Here is a 17,441-nt window from a genome sequence, read left to right on the forward strand (position 1 = left end):
AGAAGGTAAATTCCTTCATATGTTACATAGATGATAACTGCGTGGAAGGGCACTGATATACAGATGGTTCACCACAGCCTGGGATAACTCTTTTGGGTTGTTAAACACTGCCTTGCAAAAGCCGGACCAAGCCCCATACACTGGTGCCAGATCTTAACCACTGCAGCAGCCACCTCACAAATCAGCAGTGCCTTCATCAGTCAACATTGCCTAACCCCAAAAATACTTTGGAATACTCACAATTTCATGCTCCTAAATTCAGGCAGTACTGCTAGAATCACATGAGCAATCAATACACAAAGCCTGCGTCCTACCCACAAGTCAGCTGTTTGGGTGCAGCATTCAGACATGTGACACTCGATCAACAGATTGTGGTTCCTCCAACGCCTATATATAAACACACGTCTCAAAACATAGGCAGGTCGCAGACAAGCCTAAATAGAAAAATGCACATAAAGAGCTTCCCTACCATACTCAATTGTGCATCCAAATAATTTGGTGTCCATCAAGGACAAGCCACCTGACAAGTACCGGCATGATTGCATGCCTCTCAAGCTAGAACCACAAACTCAGGGCAGTTTACTAAGAGAAATATGCAGATAATCCACGGATGTGCAAATTAGCGCCACCGCGGTCAGTACAGCAAGTGCTTGCTTCTGGATCGTATCTGTTAAGGTCCCGAGACTGGTGCGAATCGTATATCCCACGTATTCTAACGAATTAATGCTCATACAAGTACATGCGACTGCGGCCACTAAGTAACGGAGTCTCTTCATGCGTGACAGCATCTCATGAGCGTTTGCTCAACAAAACAAGAGGTGCAAGGTCGGTTCACCTGACAAGTGCCATGCGACCAGCTGTCATCATGACGTCATTTTATGAAATCATTCGTCTTGCAGAATGTGCACACAGATATAATCGCGCTCTTTTCTGCCTTCAGGGAATTCACGTCCCCCTTTTCCAAATTGGGCTTCCCAATTTGTCACAACTACTTTGTAACTTGCTTCGAATTTGCTTGAAAGATGTAAACAAACTTGCCAATGATGGCTGTTGTCTCTACATCACTGATTCGGCAAAACTGAGCATTGAACCAGAACATGCCGCGGGCAATGTTTGGAACAGATGCATCAATCACACCTGGATTGACTCTGCGTCAACAATGCTTAGCCCAAGGCTTTGCATAATTGAAAGCAAGTCTTCATGGCTGCTAGCCACGCAAAGAATTGGTGTGACACCTGTCACAATCCCCTATGTACTGGCCTTGCCTTATTTTTTTTTCCTTTGCATAAAATCAATGCTTGCTGAATTGCAAGGTCCTTCTTTTGCGTTGAAAGAATGTGTGCCTGCAGTATAAGTATCACAAAAAGTTTGTGCTCAGCTGCCAATTGGCTAGCTTGCTCAGCCTGAATTCAGGACAGTCTTAAAGAATTAAACGCACCCTAATTGGACAGCAGCTAACTATACCCTGGCCACCCGCCAAGCACCTTGTCTTGTGGCAGCTCAAAAAATCCCCAAAATCACACCCAATTTATTTAATATCGAATGAATCTTGAGACTCCCAGGGTCACCCGAGGCCGGTCATGCTGCACGTGCTGCTGCCGCCGTTGTTGCAGGAGAAGCACCAGTCGAGCGCAGAATAGAAGGGATCAAAGAAGTCTTCCAGGCCGCTGCAATCCATGTCTTGGGGCCCAACATCCGTCGGGGGGCGTGCGGCGCGCATGAGATCTTTTGTCGCCGGCTCGTTGGCTTGCTGGGCGAGGCAGGTCATGAGGGAGAGTGTGTCTGGGCCCATGGGATATGATCCGACCAGGTAGCGCGCAAGCTGCACCGGTGACAGCACCTGTCGCACAAATTAATGCTCAGACCAAGCCATGCCTGTCCCTGCATCTGAGTTTGCACTGCCATGCACTGACCTGTCCCACGCAGAGCAGAAGCTAGTGCGGTGGATTGCCTTCATGGTTCACATCGAGAAAAGATGGGGGCCTATATCATAAATACGCAGGATACGCTTGATCTTGGACCTGCAGGATCAAGGGATGCACAGAATCCTCACGCCATTTGCAAGTCTGAGGTGAAGCACTCAGAAAGCATTAGCTCCAAGTAAGAGCATCTGAAACGTGCACGATTTGTGTCGGACAAATGCCATTCGAAACTTGCTGGAAGGCTTCACGCTGACAACATTTGCATGCAATGGGGCCATCTGGATTCTGTAACATCGAGTCATACCTTGTAGCTCATGAGGAGGGTGGTTTCCAGAGAATTGCCATCTGTTGACTTGGCAAAGGCCCTGCAGGCGTTGAGCGAGCTCCCGCTGCCCGGCAGCTGCTCGCTGACTCGCGCTGAGTCTGCGCTGTCACTCACTGCATCTTCGGACATCTCCTCCAAATGCTTCACGCTCTGCGCAGGTTATGCACATGTCCAGTCAGCAGAGAACAATGGCAAAGTTGGTGCATTGCTCACATGAATGCTGGTGAGCTCAGTGAATGAGTCGGCACCATTTTCACCCTCCGGAGTGCACTAATCTCGCAGTGCGACACTGTGCCGTCCATTTTCAACCTCGATCGCTAAGGTTCTGATATTTCCCTCTCAGACATTGCTGAAAGAACGGTTTATGTCATGTGACACTCTGCATGCCTTAAACAGCATGTCGAGGATGACACTCAGTCACTTTGCACAGCTGGGGTATCTCTAACACCCACAGCGCTTTATGCGCTCCTCTAGCCACACAATCTCGGCATACAATACACTTAACGCATGGATGCGCAGGCGTCAATTGGGGCCCCCACCTGCAGCTCGGCCCACTGGCGATCCCACTCGGCGATGAGCGCCCCCACTTCATTCAGCAGTGCCCGCCTGACTGCCAGCAGCTGCTGTGCTTGTGCCTCAGTCAGCTGCATGCGTGCCTGCATGCACACCCAACCCTCTCAGGAATCTTCCCTGTCAACCTTGTCTGTGCTGTCATCCCAACAAGTTGTACCGCTGGTGTCCTCCCCTCAAAAGCGCTTGCAGGAATGCTGCACTTCAAGCATGACGCATGCCAGGAGGACACAGGGTTCATGCAGGGTACCTGAAAGCATCTGGCAGCATCAGGAGGGCTGTAAGACTTTCAGATCAGAGACGCTTCCAGAAAGGGCATCGCATGCCAGTTGCAATGCAGCTGCTGCCATGTGATTCTTCTTCTGGGCTCTCCTTACCATTTCTCGTTTTGCTGGAAATGGCAAAAATTTTGCAGCAGGATCCAGAGCACAAACAACAAAATCACCACTTTGCTTTACATGGAACCTAAGACCCCCAGGTGGTTCCAACAGGTGTGTATTTTTTAATAATAGTAGTCAGGGTATGCTCTACACAGATGGGAGAACACACCAGGATTGCTGGCCAGTCTCTTGTGGCGCAGGTCTGCTTTGCAGTGGGAGCCTCCATGTTGCAAGTGTTGATCACTCGCAGAAGGCTCGGCTTGTACAGCACCAGAGCCCACAGGAATGCAATCGCCTCATGCACAATGTCCTGCATATCCCATGCACAGTGATACTCTGTCAGCACATCTGCACGTAGACAATTGCTTATACTGTAGTATAGGCACGCTGCTGTTGTGTTTTTGTAAATGGTTTCACCTTGACAAAATGCAGGAGGCGAGTATCCCTGGGTGTAGCGTCCATATTGTCAAGGCTCAGAGCCATCCGCTGCACCAGCCTCTGCATGGGGATTCAAAATCACAATCAGAATCAAATTCAAGCACAGGACAGTCCCTCATTAATACACAACTCTGGACCCTGGAGATTTCAAAGGAAGCCTTGGTTCTGCAGAGTGCAATTAGGACAAGATTGCAAAAGAAGAGCCCAGCTCAAAACTGGACGACTTGTTGAAAGAAGTCTTCATCTTCACAGATGAAAGATTGCCACTATTGCATGCTCATGATAAAAGCTTGGACAAGACTGCATGCTGGCGCCAGCAACATGTGGGCACTGGAGGACATCTGCAAGAAATTCATGCATGCAAAGCATTTCTGCACAGGCTCAGAAACAGCATTTCAGAAAGCTGCTCCAGGATCGTGCGGCTGTTACAAATGGTTCATTCACACTTGGAACATGGATGAGCAATTTATCTTGGGCTCGGAGAGTAAACCAGCGCACCTTCCAGATCTCTGCCATTGTCTCAACTGTCAGGGCCCTGACTTCCCCTTTGGTCAGCAGCAGCTGCAGGGCAGCTTCTCCAAAGCAGAAGGCCACAGCCGGCTCCTCATCACCCTGTGCAGTGCAGCAAAAACGGGTCATGAAGCGATTCTTGTATTGTTGCAATGGTCTCCCCCCAGATGCGCTGTTGTTTGCTGCTGGTGCTGCAGTGCAGCGACTGCATTGGCTTGTGTCCTTGGGGTATTCAGGCTATTTGAAATCCATTTAACAACGATTGTACCAAATGATTCAGGCCAACAACGTCCACACTGGGTAATGGTGGCACATATTGAAGCCCTAGCTCCTACAATTTTGGAATGTGCCGCTAAGAAAGGTAGCTTCATGCGATTGGCAAGCTTGCCACCTATGTGCAGACTGAGGTTTGCTGTCCAGCTTGAATAACAGTGGGTAACAAAAGATCAGTGGCAGCGCAAGGGAAATTCTGCTCCAACTGTATGATGCACATATGAGCCCAGGGCCTCCCCAATGCCTCCATACACGAGATGAGAGACGTGTACACTCTACCTGCGAGGCGCTGACGGCGATTTCCACAGCCTTCTGCAGGGAATCCCTCTCCAGCTGGAGTGCAGCAACCCTTTGTGACAAACCTTGCAGCTGACGTTCCGCTTCTAGTTCTTTCTCCTGCGCAAAAGCTATCAGTGAGAGGAGCGAGTTGCAGTAGTGCGGTGTTAGAAATCTGCACAAGGGTCCCTTTAGTGGGATTTATGATTGGGTTATCAAAATCCCTACCCTTTGTCGCTGGCGATACAGCTTCTGGCGAATGCCCCTTTCTCGGGCATTTGACATCGTGTCCTACCTGCAAAACAATGAAGCACAGTTCCATTTCGCTGCTTCAAGGTTCACCGAGAAACAACAACCCTAGCACGCGCTTTGCATGCGAAGGAAAGGGCACTCGTGCATCGTCAACTCGGTCAAAATAAGCTCTTGCAAAGGCTATGATATTGAGAAGCAAAGCTTCGCGTTCGATGTTAGCTCCGTCATTGCGCACCTAAGCGGATCCACCCGGGACCTCCAAATCAAGGCCATCTTAGCTGAGCTTGGGGAGCTCGGCGCATTTATGGAGAAGCAGCGCCCCCACTGTGAGATAACAGCCTCTTGTGCGTATGCTGCGGGCGGCTATTGACACCCAAAACAATCACAGGATGGCCATCGGGTTTTCAAAAGCTGCACCCGAGTTTGTGCCTCAGTATGAAATTATAACTTTGCCTGCACTCGCAAGGATTTTCCACCTGCTTCTGCTCTAGGAGCTTAAGCGAGTAGGCTTTGAGCAGGGCACAGGCCAGCTGCAGGAATCTTGCCGGGGTCCATTTGCATCAAATCTTGCATCAACTCTCGTATGTGCACGTGGGAACGTGCATCACGTGGGGACTCTTTTTAAGTGGTCAGGAGTCACCCAGGTCGAGCCAGCATGCACCGGTTACAAGCAAGGACACTGCAAGCTGCACCCTTCTCCATGCATGCAGCCATGTTGTGTGAAGTATCCAATGGAGATCAAGGTATGCAATTGACTGTGACTCACCCTCGAGCCCGGAGATAGCTGACGTAGTACGTACGCCAGACGCGTCAGATCATTTGATTCTGAATACTCTGCATATTTGGCCTGAACGCCAGATCTAGGTCAACTCCTTAGCACTGCAGCAACCCACTGGGTTGCAGCATGGCATGCCGTGCATAGCTATGATAATGCCAGTAACATGTTAATTAACAATTGTGGCAGCCTTTAACTGCAGCTTGTCTGCAGGGCGTACCTTGCCTTCTGGCAGGAAACTTTGAAAGCCTGTAATAATAATAATACTTGTGCTGCGGCAGCGCCTAGCAGGCGTCTTCTGCAGCAGAACCACTGGCACATGCCATGGCTACGGCAGCCAATATGGAACTGGTGATCACTCATGAGATCATTGCACCATGCGGGGCAGATCACGTGATCTTTGGATGCACCTGACACCGTGAAATTACAATTACGATTGTCCCTGGCACTGCCTGGCATGGACATTTTATCACAGGCAGTCATGATCATGTGCGCACCAGTAATTTACAAGCCTACACTTCATATTCGATGGTGATGGCATCCGTCTTGAGAACTGTCATAAATTTAGCCTGAAGAGCCTTATTAACCTGATCAGCTGCAAGCCGTTCAGTTACCCGCACGTCTAGGGACGGCCTTGAAAAAGACAAGTCATGACCTTCTTTATATATTGTACACACGACATAATCACGGCAAGATTACTGAGAAGAGAGCCCCATTTGGCACCTAAGTCATCATGATGCCTGGCATACCAGACCAAATGCCCATGCATGCACAATCTCAAATTCTGTCGGACATAGAACACGAGAGGCGCTGCCTGACAGGCCTTGCAGATAGATCACTGCAATTCACAATTCTCACAAATGGTGGCAACAATGTATTCCCTGCTTGACCGACTCCACGGGAGCCTTTCGATGCTGTGGCTGATATAGTATACAACCTATTCTCTCTGTCTGTAGCGCCTTCAAAGTTTGTCAATGTCAACGAGGTTTAGCTGCCTCTGAAGAAAGCCATTGATCACAGTGTCTGCAGTAATCATTTTGCGGTCGCTCACAGCAGTAGCAATGATTGACACTGGTGCAAATGAACTTTGGTGACTGCTCAAGAAAACACCGCCCCACAGGTAAACCATGATGAAGGGAATCCAAGTTCTTAAATCCCCTCCATTCCTAATGTCTGCCACCTGGCCCCCTTATAATACACCTGGACAGAATCGTCCTGGACAGTAAAATCAGGCTGCACATATTTTGAACGGCCACCCAGCTGTATCCAAATGTCATCATTGCGGAATTTTGCTGTGATGAGTATTTTTGTACTTTTGGAATTTTCAGGGTATCTGCCACTCCAAACCGTGCCTTCACAGACTTCAAATCCCCCGCGACTCGAAATCTCAGGCTGTTCGGCAGGTGTTTTATGTACTCACACAACCCCGCATCAACATGCACAGGCTTTCCTGTCTTCATCAGCATGACTGACCAGTGGGATTTGGCAGAGTGCCCTTGGCCCATTGTCAGCTCACCACTCAAAGAATAATTCGAATGCAGAATTGGCAGTCCTCAGGAGATGTGTCTTTAAAATTCAGAGGTTGTCATCTTGACTGCATCCAAACAATCTACAAATACAAGAACGGAGATTAGCCGGCTGGTGGCTCAGTGAACTTATTGAATAGTTAATGGGTGAGACCCATGAATTGTCCTCTTTGGGTCAAAGATATATCTCAAAGGACGTCTCCCCACGATCAGAAACTTGCGCCACCAAATCATACAGGAGAGAGGCACCTGCCACCGACTGTGAGTCACCGGCTGCCGATTGCCCTTAAGACCTTGTAAGGCTCAGAGTGCAGCCAGTGAAAGAATGGGGACTGTATATTGCACAATGGGAAAGACATCCTGCTGCTGAATGGGCAAGCGATCGGTCTTGCAGCAGCTGAAAGAATGAGTCCTACTTGCATGCCTTCTTGGGCCTGCCCAAAAGCAGGGTTGGCGGCTGCACCAAACCCTGCCGCCAATCCCCCGCGACGCAAAGGGGCGCGCTCGAATCGCCGCGCACCGGGGCGGCCGTCCGGGGGCGTGCGGCGCACATCAGTTCTCCAGTCGCAGGCTCGTTGGCTTGCTGGGCGAGGCAGGTCATGAGGCAGAGCGTGTCTGGGCCCATGGGATAGCAAGCCGTCATGTACCTCGCAGCCTGCACCGCTGACATCACCTGCAAGAAACACACACCAGAGATCACTGCATGCAACATCCTGGATTACTATATTGTATTATATTGTATTGTACACTTTTCCTGCCAAGAAAAAAGGTGCGTCCTGCAGGCAAGCTGCAGTTACAGGCTGCCGGAATCCTTCCCCTTGTTGCACTTGCCAAATCCAACCAAGCCCCAATCAACCGTCGGCACGGTGCTCAGCATTTATACAGCACCCCGGGGCTAAAATATTATACAAATATGTATAATGTTGATACAAGAGCTATCAGAGGCGGCTACAGTTGCCGGTCACAACGCAGAGGCAGCGGGCCGGCGCATGGTTCCTTGAGGCTCCTCACATTCACCATCGTATTGAGGGGACGGTAATGTGCAGGGAAATTCCCAGTTGTTGCCTAACTCTTTGCCCATCTCCCCCTGAACTCTTAGCCAGCAACCCCGGTGAAAAGGCTCATTAGGACAAAATGCAGACCCTCCCACAGAACCCTCTTTTCACAGGAAGAAGCTCCTCCAACCTCACACCAGTCCTATCTAAAGCTATTGGATTCCAGAATGATTGAGTTGCTGGGGCATGCCTTTGTGCAAGCGTAGGCTGAGTAGTACGCCTTGCAGACGTGCAGCGAGCGCACATTCACTCGCAGCCGCTCTGTCAGCCCAGCATAGTGTGAATACTGGCCCAGAGAGCCCTCTGCCTTCTGCTCCAAATGCTTGATACTCTGCGCGGCATAAACCAAAGCAGGTCAGCGGGGTTCAATTTTGAATTTGAAATATGGCTTTCAGCGAATGGCTCCCTGTTACAGTGCTCCAAATAGCACTTTTTGGCCTCGGCTGGCGGGGGGCGGTACTAATACTGAGCACTGTGCCCACGATTGATTGAGGCTTGCTTGGATCTGGCGAGTCCAACAAGGGGTAGGATTGTGGCAGCCTTTAACTGCAGCGTGTCTGCAGGACGCACCTGGCCTCTTGGCAGGAAAAGCGTGTAATGATTGTAATAATAATAATAATAATAATAATAATAATAATAATAATAATAATAATAATAATAATAATAATAATAATAATAATAATAATAATAATAATAATAATAATAATAATAATAATAATAATAATAATAGCACTGCAGGGCATGTGGAAGTGTTTTTCTTCTGATATAATCAGGACTTCCTTTTTGAAAAATTACATTTGAATTTAGCATTTGGAATTATTGAATTCAGCCAACATTCCTCTATGTACTGCTGCAAACTGCACGGCAGGGGTTGTGAAGGTCATTCCCTGCTGAAAGGATTGATTTCGAATTTAAAATCGGGCATTAATAGGCAGCGGGCAGCACATGGTGCCCTTCAAGTTTACAGCGGTGCAGCTGTGCAAGAGAGGGAAAGAACAATTACCTGCAGCTCTGCCCAGAGCTGGTCCCATTCCGAGATGAGCGCCCCAACTTCGCGCAGCAGCGTCCGCCTGACAGCCACCAGCTGCTCTTCCTGCTTCTCACTCAGCTGCATGCGCGCCTGCAAACGCCAACCACCCCTGAGTCAGCACACTGGCCAACTTCCTGCGCTAGCTTCAAATGCACCGGTGACAGAAACGGTGGCTCCTGACTTTTCTGGGCCGGAATTTCCAGTACCCTTGGGCACCCGCGCAATAACAGTATGACCATTGAAGCGAATAATCGAATGACCCTTCTATGAAAGAGGAAACAGACTAATACTTCTGCTTAATGATAAAGTGCTCTGAGGCCCGCTATAATGGTGTCCAACTGCTCCCTGGTCATTGCAGAGGCGTCCCTTGCAATTCCGGAGCCAAATATGTCAGGCAGGATTTGGAGAGTATTTTGAGAGCTGACGTGGCCTGCGGGCTCCTGTAGATATCCCGAAGACCCCGGAGGCTACCTAACCCTGGCCGGACGACCCTGAGATTCCTGTCAGAAAGTACGCGAAAGTAGTTCCAAAGAGGACTCACCAGGATAGCGGGCCAGTTTCTGCCGTTGCTGGACATCTTTCCAGTCGGGTCCTCCATGTTGCATGAGCCCAAAGCTCGCAGCAGGCTCGGTTTGTGGTGCACCAAAGCCCACAGGAATAAGTGCGCCTCGTACATCATCTCCTGTACAAGCCACTAGTAGTTCGAACTTTGTCAGGACAGCTCAGTCTTCCCGGTGTGCGCACCAACACCGGCAGCAGCAAAGTGCTCAAAATAAGGGCCTTGTCGAGTTTGTGCCCCGTTCAAGATAACAAGCTGCCTACTCCTTCTGCAAGGGCCAACAAAGCATGTACGAGGAGTGCAGACTGCGTATTTGCAAATAGATGTGTTGACAGCAGGTGCAGAGGGGCATGTGAAAGAGCAACAGGAGTGTACGAGTGGGCTTTGCCAAATGTATGATATGCTGTAAGAGAAACCGAGTGAGGGCACCTCTATGCGCGACTGGCAGCGCTTGTCCTTGGGAGCAGCATCCATCTTGGCAAGGCAGGAGGTCAGCTTGTGCACAACCGTCTGCATGCATGCACGCAGACGCACTCCTCAGATGCATGCATATAAACCCTCAATGGAAATTTGCAAGGCCATCTCAAGTATGATGTGCATGATGTAGCCAAGCCGCCGCACATGTTTGCCAGTAGCGTCAGGGTGAAATGTGCATATCAAGGTCGTATAGAGCGCCATCATTTTACAAGGGAAAAGACAAGATCAGGCCGTAAGATTGGGGCAGGAGACAAGGCAAGGTAAAAGCACAGGATTGTTGAAGGGAGAAATTCAGGTGACAAGGGTGGATAGTGCAGGGGATCCCACCTTCCAGATGTCAGCCATGGCCTCAACTGTGAGTGACCTGATGTCTGCGTGGGTCAGCTGCAGCTGCGTGGTAGCTTCCCCAAAACAAAAGCTCACAGCGGGTTTCTCATCGCCTGACTTCCCACTGGTACAGCTGACCTGAACAGCGCACAAGCAGACAAGGACACATCTGAATGGTGTACGATTAGATCGTCCTAGATGACGATGATGGCTACCCCGCTTCAGCTCATGTGGGCTTTGAGTATTGCCTTGGTCTATGGTCCAGCTACCCCAAATTACACGAGGCAAAATCCTGCGAGTTCAGGGCATGGCCCCAGGCATTGAACTTGAGCGCTGTTGATTCGAACAACTTGAAATCAGCTGTTACGCTCGCTAAAATGGCTCAGCGCTTCCGTCAGAGGCGTAAGAAGCCGAGAGAGTTCACCTGCGAGTCACTGGTGGCAGTTTCTACGGCCCGCTGCAGCTGATCCCTCTCCAACTCCAATGCTGCGGCCTTCTCGGACAACTCAAGTAGCTGACGCTCGGTCGCCTGCTGTTTCTCCTGCACAGCAACGCTCGGTGTGTCACTTGATGTGGTGATACAGCACATTGGGTTTTCGCGAAATGTATACAAGAAGCGATGCGCTACCTTCTGTCTTTGGCGGAAAGCTCTCTGGCGAAGTCCCCTTTCTCGGGAATCTGCCATCGTGAGTCCTTGTGACTTGTGCCCAGGCTTCAAAGATAGCTGAAGACTCCTGTAGAGAGTGATCTTTCTCTTCCGCACGTTAGAACGAGCTTCATCGCCACCTTCCAAACAAGCATGGACAGGGAGTTGTTCTCTACGTGGATTTTCTTAGGTCAGGCAGCCTCCTGTAAGGCATCCTAGTCAAGGTTAAGGATCTTGGTGGAGTCTCTGCTTGCGTCTAGACCCAAATATTTCCTTTTTCGGCCAAGAATGTCCGTGAACCCTATTGACGGACAAGGGTGGAAAATAAATAAGAGGAAGGGAAGGAAACAATGAAGATGAAAGGGCACCTCCGGGAGCACGTGCTCAGCAGGCTGCTTGTGAGGATGCAAATTTGCAGAGGAATTGCAGGCTCGGAGCTGTGAGTGAGCTTGCTCAGATGAATCCGAGACGATCTGAGACCAAGCAGCTGCAGGCTTAGACTAGCAATAAATTATAGCACCGTAAAGGTATACCGTACTATATTACTACGTAGCTACGTAGGACCAGTGTGTTTGCAAACTTTGAAAATCTTAAAAATTTGAAGTTGCCAACTACTTTACCAGTGGCCAAGCCATTCCATGGGCCAGGCAGCCTTGGGCCCAGCACGAATGCCAAATCTTGCCTTCAGCGGTACCGGTGGTCTTATTGGCATGCATGCATATGTTGCCAGCATCATGTTGGAGTTGCTAGTGCAACCTTCACGGCATCACAATTTGGATGCATGCAAATGTGTACACAGTCACTCTGGAGCTTCAGAACCTGAGCTCCGTTTAGCGTGCCAATGTCAATATTGCAAAAGAGGAATGCAGACATAAAGGCAGAGCGAGCGCCAAAAGATAGGAGAAAGGGCTGCCTCGCAAGTGCATGTCAAGCACCGTGCTTGGGTGACCAAAGCAAAAATTTTGCCCCCGCCCGGGAGCACTATATGACCACATTGCATGACAGATGCAATGCTTGCACTTGGTTGCATGGCAATGACTCTGTCTGCAACTGCACAGAGCAACAGCCAAGTGGGTGACAAAATTACACTGGAAGCAGAACATGACAATAATCTCACGGGATTGCGGCAAAACATGCTGGTGCATGCGTTCAGTACACACACATTGTTGCAATGCTAAGGCTGTCAATCTGGCACTGAATTCTCAAGATCTCCCTTAACCATTCAATAAAACCATGATCATACGCAGATCACCAGTGACATATGCAAATTGCACCCGCATGCGCATGTGCAGAGCTGCTGAGAAAAGCAAACTCAAATTTCCAGCATGAAACAGGAGCCCTGTGGACATGCCTGGTGCAGTCTGCACCTCACTGAGTCATCTAGTGTACATTTGCTCAGGATGATATGCAACCCATTTTTTTCCGGCCTCTTTATTCAATATTTGAACCTGACCGATATGAGGAGTACAGCTTCATCACTTCGACCAAGATTCAGAAACCCGCGAGGGACTGTAAATATGCACCTGTTTCACTAAATGTGTCAGTGGCGTTCATATGCTCTTTTTGCAGCGCTCAAGACATCTTTCATACAGAAAGCCTCATTTATCATTTCCTCAAGTTCAGAATATTTTTAGCGAGGCAGCGCCGCTCAACAGGCCGCAATCGCCACTGACAAAAGAGAACCCACTGTCAAAACAACTTCGCCTTGAAGGAATTGGGGGTTCCCCAACTGCTGAATAGAGGCTTCAAGTTTTGTAGATGAATATCGGCAAGCTGCTGCTAATAACAGCCTGGTCTAAAAACACAGCAACTGATCTAGAGACCATCTGGCCCCGAAAGGTCCAGACAAATCCAGAATGGCCCTTGGTAATGACATAACCCGCAAGCAACAAAGACCAGCACAGTCATCTCAAAATTCAAAGCTCCACCAGTCAATGTGCAATTGACATACCTGGCAATAACCACCTAGATGGCTATCAGCAGCGCTCTGGAAATCAGTGAGATCAGCACGGCTGGCCAGTGCACTGGAGTTTGATTCTGGCAGATTAGAAAACATCCTGGCCAGTCTTGATCAACATGCTTGTGGCATTGACCTTGCAAGCAGATCTGGACCCTCCTCATGTTATACTTCCGCCCTGCTGCATACAGAGCCATCCAGTAAAGAAGTGCACTCCTATAAACTAGAACTAGAGACATGTCCTCTGTCATAGGGTGTCTATCGCAAGTCTCGTGATCACTTCCCTCAGATCAAGAATGAGTATTTATGAATGCGTTGTGAAAGTGCAAGCGCTGGTTGCCTACCGTCAAATGGTGAGCAAGCCAAATCCAAAGCAGCCAGCGTAAAAATTGACTATTTGGTGAGGCGATCAATTACCCAACACATAATAAAGATGACTATCACGACTAACGATGACTACCATGATTATGACATATTGATATCCGGCTGGCCTGCGAGCGGATGCGGCCAGCAGTGCAGAACTCGCAGCGGATGCACCAGCGCTTGGCGCCAATCCCCTGGGCCGCCGGACGCCGCGCTAGAACTGTACCCGCCGCCGCACGCCGCTGCAGAACTGTCCATGACAGGGAACACCACGGTAGAACTGGCCCCACCGGCACCAAACGCTGCTGTAGAACCGCCCCCGCCACCGAACACCGTCGCAGAACTGCCGCAGAGGGGCGCGCGCAAATCGGCGCCGGCGGCCGTCCCGGGGCGTGCCACGCGCATGAGCTCGGTGGTGGAGGGCTCGTCGTACCGCTGTGCCAGGCAGGTGAGCAGGGAGAGGGTGTCTGGGCCAATCGGATACGAAGCTGTGAGGTACCGCGCCGTCTGCACAGGGGAGAAGACCTGCCGAACCACAAGATGCGATGACATCACTTTGAAAGGTACCCGAGCAAACTTTAGCTGCACGGCTTCAGGCATACCCAATACATGCACTGCTGAGAAGAATTGTGAGCACTACAGCGGAACACTGGGCATTGTGCAGCACTATATCCAGGAAATTGAAAGGACACACTTTAGAGATAGGGCTGCCTACTCCCAAGCCATCAAATTTGCCAACATCCCAACTCAAACCTGACTCAGTACCCCTTGTCTGGTAGAGTTTGATGTCACTGCAGATGGTCAGCATGAAAAGTTCCAGTTGCTGACTTCCGACAAGTGGCAGGGCTCACCCGATTGTAGACCCAGGAGAGGTAGAAGGCTCGGCAGGTGAACAGCGCGTGCACGTTCGCGCGCAGCTGCTCTGTCAGGTTTGCAACCCGCGGGGAGCCAGGCCCCTCATCAACATCCTTGATGCTCTGCATGGCAGAACAAGTCTCTAATCATTGACACACCCCAGCGCAGGCCACCGCATTCTAGCTCTCCCTGTCGCATGCTTATGTCAGCAGGGCACAAATTGTGCAGCCTTCGCTGATTTGCTCGAGCTGCACTCAGCCACATACTCCTTGGTGCACAGCAAGAGGTCCAGCACAGCATTCCTAGGTGAGCACTCCTCATGCATGTGGCATCCAAACCTGGACGAGACCTCTCCCGATTTATGAGAAGCTCCTTCCTCAATGAGCTCATACAGAATATGAGACAGCACTGCGCTCTAGGTATCCAATTTCAACAGCCCAACAACCCAACATGGGCCACTAAAGACTCCAGAATCTCAGCTGCACCACCACAGACGCCTCAGCCGCACCTGCAGCTGGGTCCAGAGCTGGTCCCACTGGGCTATGAGGGCGCCCACTTCGCGCACGAGTGTCCGCCTGCCTCTCAGCAGCTGCCGCACCTGCCCATCACTCAGCTGCATGCGCGCCTGCACAAGCACAATCGGTCAGTTCCTCTGCTTCAATTATGTCAGTCCAGAACCAAATCACGCCAGAACCAGATACTTCCTCCAAGCCTGGCCCAGATGCTCAAGAGCTCAATCAAGTGTGCTCATTCTGAATGACACTATGCCAGCGCCAGGCCTGTCTTTGCATTCCTGCCTAGCCTACCAGGTGCCTTTGTGATTAGCAGGCCAAGCTAGCACCTTCGGGTCCAGTGGACAGAAAAGACTTCCCTCTTCCTATGGGTGTCTGTAATCTTGCCAGCCATCCCACCCCATTGAATTCCCAGCATGCTTGCATTGAGTGCCCTTGAAAGGGAATGTAATTTACTTAAAAAGCTCTAAAACTTTCCAGAACATCAAGATCAGGTGTGTTAAAGATGATTAAAAAGAGGGACTGACCAGGATGGCGGGCCAATCTCTGGGCTTGCTGGGGTGGAAGGGCTGCGCTTTGGCGGGGGCTTCCACATTGATGGTGGTGATGGCGCTCAGCATTTGTTGGTTGTAGTCCACCAACGCCCACATGAATGCTATAGCCTCGTGCACCAGCTTCTGCATGCATGCATGATCGCCATGTCAGCATCACTGCCATTGACCTGTGCATGTCACTGTCATTGGTATGTGCATGCCAGCGACAGCTGCAAGCCACACCCGGTTGCAAAGATGCACTGTTTATCAGGCACTGCGTTGCCCAAAGCCGCATGCCACACCGGTTAGAGGTGCAATAGAGGTAGTCTCAGCAGGAAAACAAGGCCCTTGAGGTGTAATTGTGCATGTTTATGGCAAGGGTGCATGCAGACAGACGCTCAAGCATGCAAGAGACACTCAGTCAGAAGATGCTGAGGTGCATGCATGACAAAGGGCAGTGACTAGGAGTGGGCTCACCTCTACTCGTCGTTGGTGTACACAGCTGTATGTGGGAGCTGCACCCATCATGTCCAGATTCAAGCCCATCTTTTGGACCAGCGTCTGCACACAAATAAGCAGAGCCGGCATTCAAATGCTGCAAACATTTGAGAGCTCCAATATGCACTCAGACATGGGTAGTACGACGCAGGATTTATGTTCACACTTCAAAATGAGGCATATTAGAAATACGAGCACGCTAGAGTCGTGGGCATGAGAAGTGGAGCTAATCACAGCTCAAAACGCCTGGAAATCGAGATTGCATGGACTGGAGAGCAAACCTTCCAGATTTGTGCGAGTCCATCGATTGTGAGAGCAATGACGTCCTCTCGGGTCATCTGCAGCTGCACTGCGGCTTCTCCAAAGCTGAGGTTCACTGCAAACTTGGCATCCCTCAAGGCTATCTCGCTGCTGCTCTCCTGCTTGCACAGCATGCCCAAGGTTTACTACTACCTAGAACCAGGGGTTGTGTGGCTGCTTGTGTATTTAACTAGTATGCCCTGAATAGACAAGGGATCATTTATGTCTGCCAAAGAGACACGTGCATGCCAGAGCAAACAGGTTTTGGCTCCATCAGAGACACCATCAGCTCTGATAATAGTTTAGAGAGGCTCCCAGATACGCTGTCACAGTCAAGCAGAATTACACAGCAAATGTTGCTTTTTACATGTTTACCTTAAGATCGAGACCAGCAAAATGGCACAAGAACACCAGAGGCATCGTGTTGGCAGGGCATGGGGTCTGGCTGTGTGCCAGGCAGCACATCACTCAACAAGTGCATTCATGCTGCAAAATTCATCGGACACATCACACCTTTGAATCGGTTTTGGCAGACTCCACAGCCTTCTGCAGCTGATCCCTTTCCAGCTGAAGTGCTGCCACCTTCTCAGACAACTCATGGACCTGCCGTTCCGTTGCCTGCTGCTTTTCCTGTGCAAAAGTTGAGTAATTAAAAAGTAGTGTTGATGATCGGATCCTTTAGTACGTGCGCTTCGACATTTTTATATCATAGATTGCCAACATGCTCACCTTCTGTCTTTGGCGGAATGCCTTCTGGCGGAGTCCTTTCTCACGGCCATCTACCATAGCGTTTTACTAGAGCACAGAGAAGTAACTTTCAGTTTTATCGGTGGATTGCACCGTCAGTCGTTATTAAAGTGACTTGCTTCCCCTAAAAGCCCTAGCAGGCACCAATCCAGCCATCGGACGTGCAAGAAGTGCAACCTCTGACAAAATGCATGCTTGGTGCGACCTGCAATCTACAAGACGCCGAAGTAATTCGAAGAATGCATACCGTCTCCAATATGGTGTCCGAATGCTTTGTGCTGAACGCAGCTCCGGAACACAACGACACGCTGGCTCCACTTTTCCGAGACCGAGGT

The 17,441-nt window shown here is 50.1% G+C and overlaps 1 protein-coding gene across 1 annotated transcript; it reads right to left on the reverse strand.

The window, feature by feature from the left end:
* Positions 1-1,252: 1,252 nt before the first annotated feature.
* COCSUDRAFT_48251 (hypothetical protein) lies at positions 1,253-16,779 on the reverse strand (the record flags this gene model as incomplete). Its single annotated transcript, XM_005645539.1, has 20 exons — positions 1,253-1,840; positions 2,227-2,397; positions 2,787-2,903; positions 3,367-3,507; positions 3,615-3,695; positions 4,134-4,247; positions 7,768-7,920; positions 8,547-8,633; positions 9,306-9,422; positions 9,874-10,014; positions 10,321-10,401; positions 10,696-10,833; positions 11,120-11,236; positions 13,836-14,186; positions 14,513-14,638; positions 15,025-15,141; positions 15,556-15,705; positions 16,039-16,122; positions 16,341-16,478; positions 16,735-16,779. 20 exons carry the CDS (start codon positions 16,777-16,779, stop codon positions 1,565-1,567), a joined length of 2,745 nt encoding a protein of 914 aa, XP_005645596.1. The 3' UTR covers positions 1,253-1,564.
* Positions 16,780-17,441: the final 662 nt, after the last annotated feature.

This window comes from Coccomyxa subellipsoidea, assembly GCF_000258705.1.
Source record: "Coccomyxa subellipsoidea C-169, whole genome shotgun sequence".
NCBI lineage: Eukaryota > Viridiplantae > Chlorophyta > Trebouxiophyceae > Coccomyxaceae > Coccomyxa > Coccomyxa subellipsoidea.